The sequence below is a fragment of the Mus pahari genome, chromosome 20 (genome assembly GCF_900095145.1).
Source record: "Mus pahari chromosome 20, PAHARI_EIJ_v1.1, whole genome shotgun sequence".
In the NCBI taxonomy this organism is placed as follows: Eukaryota; Metazoa; Chordata; class Mammalia; order Rodentia; family Muridae; genus Mus; species Mus pahari.
The window spans coordinates 29,094,155-29,097,013 of record NC_034609.1 but is presented as its reverse complement, the minus strand read 5'-3'; the positions used below and the strand labels follow the sequence as shown (position 1 = coordinate 29,097,013).

The following is a 2,859-nucleotide window of genomic DNA, read 5'->3' as shown; positions in this document are numbered from 1 at the left end:
TTTCTGAGTTCGAGGCCAGCCTGGTCTACAGAGTGAGTTCCAGGACAGCCAGGGCTATACAGAGAAACCCTGTCTTGAAAAACCAAAAAGAAAAAAAGAAAAAAAAAAAAAAAAAGAAAATGAAAAGCTTATTCTTCATCGGGAAGTGGCACTTGAGTAAAGCAAGACAATTAATTTAATCTGACAACCAGCATATCAAATCAAAACCAACAATCACCATTTTAAATGGTGAAGATAGAACATGAAGATAGAGGAAAAGCTACTCTGAAAGAAGTAGAAAATATAGGAAGAAACTACTCTCCATGAAAAACTGGGTCAGATGACTTATAACCAAGATCAAAACAGAAAGATTAAAAAAAAGCCTGCAGAGAGACTTATCTTAGGGTTTCTACTGTTATGATTAAAACAAAAAAACAGAAACAAAAACAAAACAAAACAAACCACTAGAATCAAATCAACTTGAAGATGAGAGAGTTCACTTGAGCTCGACTCTCAGCTCACACTCCACTGCTGAGGAAGGCGGGGCGGGAGCTATGCTTACTGGAGCTCTCCCTCTGGTTTGCTCAGCCTGCTTTCTTTCTTTCTTTTTTGTTTGTTTTTTGAGACAGGGTTTCTCTGGCTGTCCTGGAACCCAGAAATCCGCCTGCCTCTGTCTCCCAAGTGCTGGGATTAAAGGCATGCGCCACCACTGCCTGGCTTCAGCCTGCTTTCTTCTAAATCCTATGACTACGCAGCCTAGGTGTGGTGCCACCTACAAAGGGCTGAGCACTGCCATATGAACAATTCATTAAGAAAGGGCTCCACATGATAGGATGTAGGCCAATCTTAATGAAGGCATTTTCTCTTCTCAGATAACTCTATAGCTTGTGTCGAAGTTGAGAAATACACACTTGCCAGCATAAGAGTCCAAGAGAGGTCAAGAATGTAGTCACTTCACTGGAATCTGGCCATATGTAACATGAATACTGAACACTATTATTAAAGAATATTTTGTATTTGAACAAGTAAATGAACTTTTGAGAATGGTACTATACTTTTCTAGCCTTAAGTTGTGAACAACCTACCTTCTTTGAGATGAAGCAACAAGAAACAAAAAGAAAGCTGTCGTTCTAACATAGGTAGGATTTTACTTGTATTTCTATTGATTGCCTTGGACTTTTGGGTCTCGTCTCTTGTCAGTGTTAAATCCTCAGCAACATAATGCTATAAAATCTTTATGAATTATGACAGAAAAACTGCAGGTTACAAGAAGAAACAAAATATTCTTCAAGTTTTTCCTGCAGTAACCGTGACTTAGCAAACATGTGTTAACCGTTACTATGCCGTAGCCCACATCTTTAACTCTGCAGCACCTGTGTGTGTGTTCAGGTGGTTCCTCAGCAGGGTCACGGTTCTGAATGCTCTGCCACACAGATGGCACTTGTGTGGTCTCTCATCAGTGTGGCTTTTCATGTGACGATCCAAATTTGAACGCCGTGGACATGTGTAACTGCAAAGCTCACACTGAAATGTTTTCTTTACACCTATATGCAAAACAAAACATAGACTTGTTACAGTGCTTCAATGTTTAATCTCAAACTACAATTATATTCTCTTAACTTGTTATTATCAAAATCAATCTAAGTAGAAATTAATTCACAGCATTAATACTTACTTCTCTTGAGGTCTTAAAAACATAAATAAAACCCTTCTTTTGGACTGATTAAAAGCCATGGCACCCACTAGATGTTTAAAAGAAAACAAAACCAAAAACACTTGACAAAATGACTTGCACACAGGCTGTTGTATCCTTTTCCCCAAATGGTTGTACAAGTCCATTACAGATAAACTCACTTTACCTTTTTTTTTAATTTTTGTTGGCTTCGGAGGCTTCATATTACCGACCACTTTCTCTGCATTAACCTCAGACAGCAGTCCTTCCTGCTGTTCTTCCTCAAAATCATACACAGACACATCCACATCTTTGCCCTCTTCTGTGTAACGAAGTTTGCTCTTTTTGGTTTTCTTTGTTTTTTTGGCTGGTGGCTGATAGTCTGGGTCTTTTTGCCAGCTAGAGTCTTCCTGAGGAGGAAGCTCCCCCTGCTCTAGTGTCTCCACTTCTCCATTGGCCCCCACTTTCACCACCTGAAATCCTTCAGGCAAAGGTAAGGTGTGACATATCATCGGTTCACTTTCTGCAAGGCCCTCTTTAGACACTTCATTCTCATAAGCCCCCTGAAGTTCTTCTACTGAAGTAGTAGCAACAGGTACCGTCACAGGAACAGGTACTTGAACAAGCTGAAGCTCTCCTATGTTAATGGGCTGTTCCTCCATATTTACAACCTGCAAGGTTATGATCTGGGTATCGTCCACTGCAGCCTCTGCTTCCGGAGCCACGGTACCCTCCATGACTTCAGTCTTCATTTGGAGAAGGGTAGGATCGAGCTGTTCCATCATTACCATCTGAACACTGCTGTTGACATCCTGGACCACCTCGCCCCCATCTGTCTGGTTCTGGGGCAAGTGGCAAGCATCTTCTTCCTGGCCCCCTTCCCGGCGTCTCTGGTAAGTCTTTCTTTCTTTTCCTTTAATGAAAGTTTCAGACTCCTCCACAATGGCTTCAACCGCCTCACCTTCCATTTCCCCTTCCTTTATTAAGGGAGAACACAGATTGTTATTTATGATATGGTTTGCCCAAATCAAAGTATACACATTTTAAACTAAAAACATTTTAGTGGCAGGTGGTAGTGGTGCACATATCTTTAATCCCAGCACTTAGAACGTACAGGCAGAAGCCGGGCGTGGTGGCGCATGCCTTTAATCCCAGCACTCGGGAGGCAGAGGCAGGTGGATTTCTGAGTTCGAGGCCAGCCTGGTCTG

At 41.7% G+C, this 2,859-nt stretch overlaps 1 protein-coding gene across 5 annotated transcripts in view; it reads right to left on the bottom strand.

Moving 5' to 3' along the window:
• Positions 1-2,859, bottom strand: part of Ctcf (CCCTC-binding factor) — a 47,649-nt gene that overhangs the window by 16,344 nt on the left and 28,446 nt on the right. For all 5 annotated transcript variants that reach the window (XM_021220015.2, XM_021220016.2, XM_029532420.1 and 2 more), the window contains exons 3-4: positions 1,839-2,628; positions 1,353-1,523 (exon numbers count right to left, since the gene is read on the bottom strand). In XM_021220015.2, the coding sequence (XP_021075674.1) occupies positions 1,353-1,523; positions 1,839-2,619 (952 nt within the window). In that variant the 5' untranslated portion in view covers positions 2,620-2,628. The remainder of the gene's footprint in view (positions 1-1,352; positions 1,524-1,838; positions 2,629-2,859) is intronic.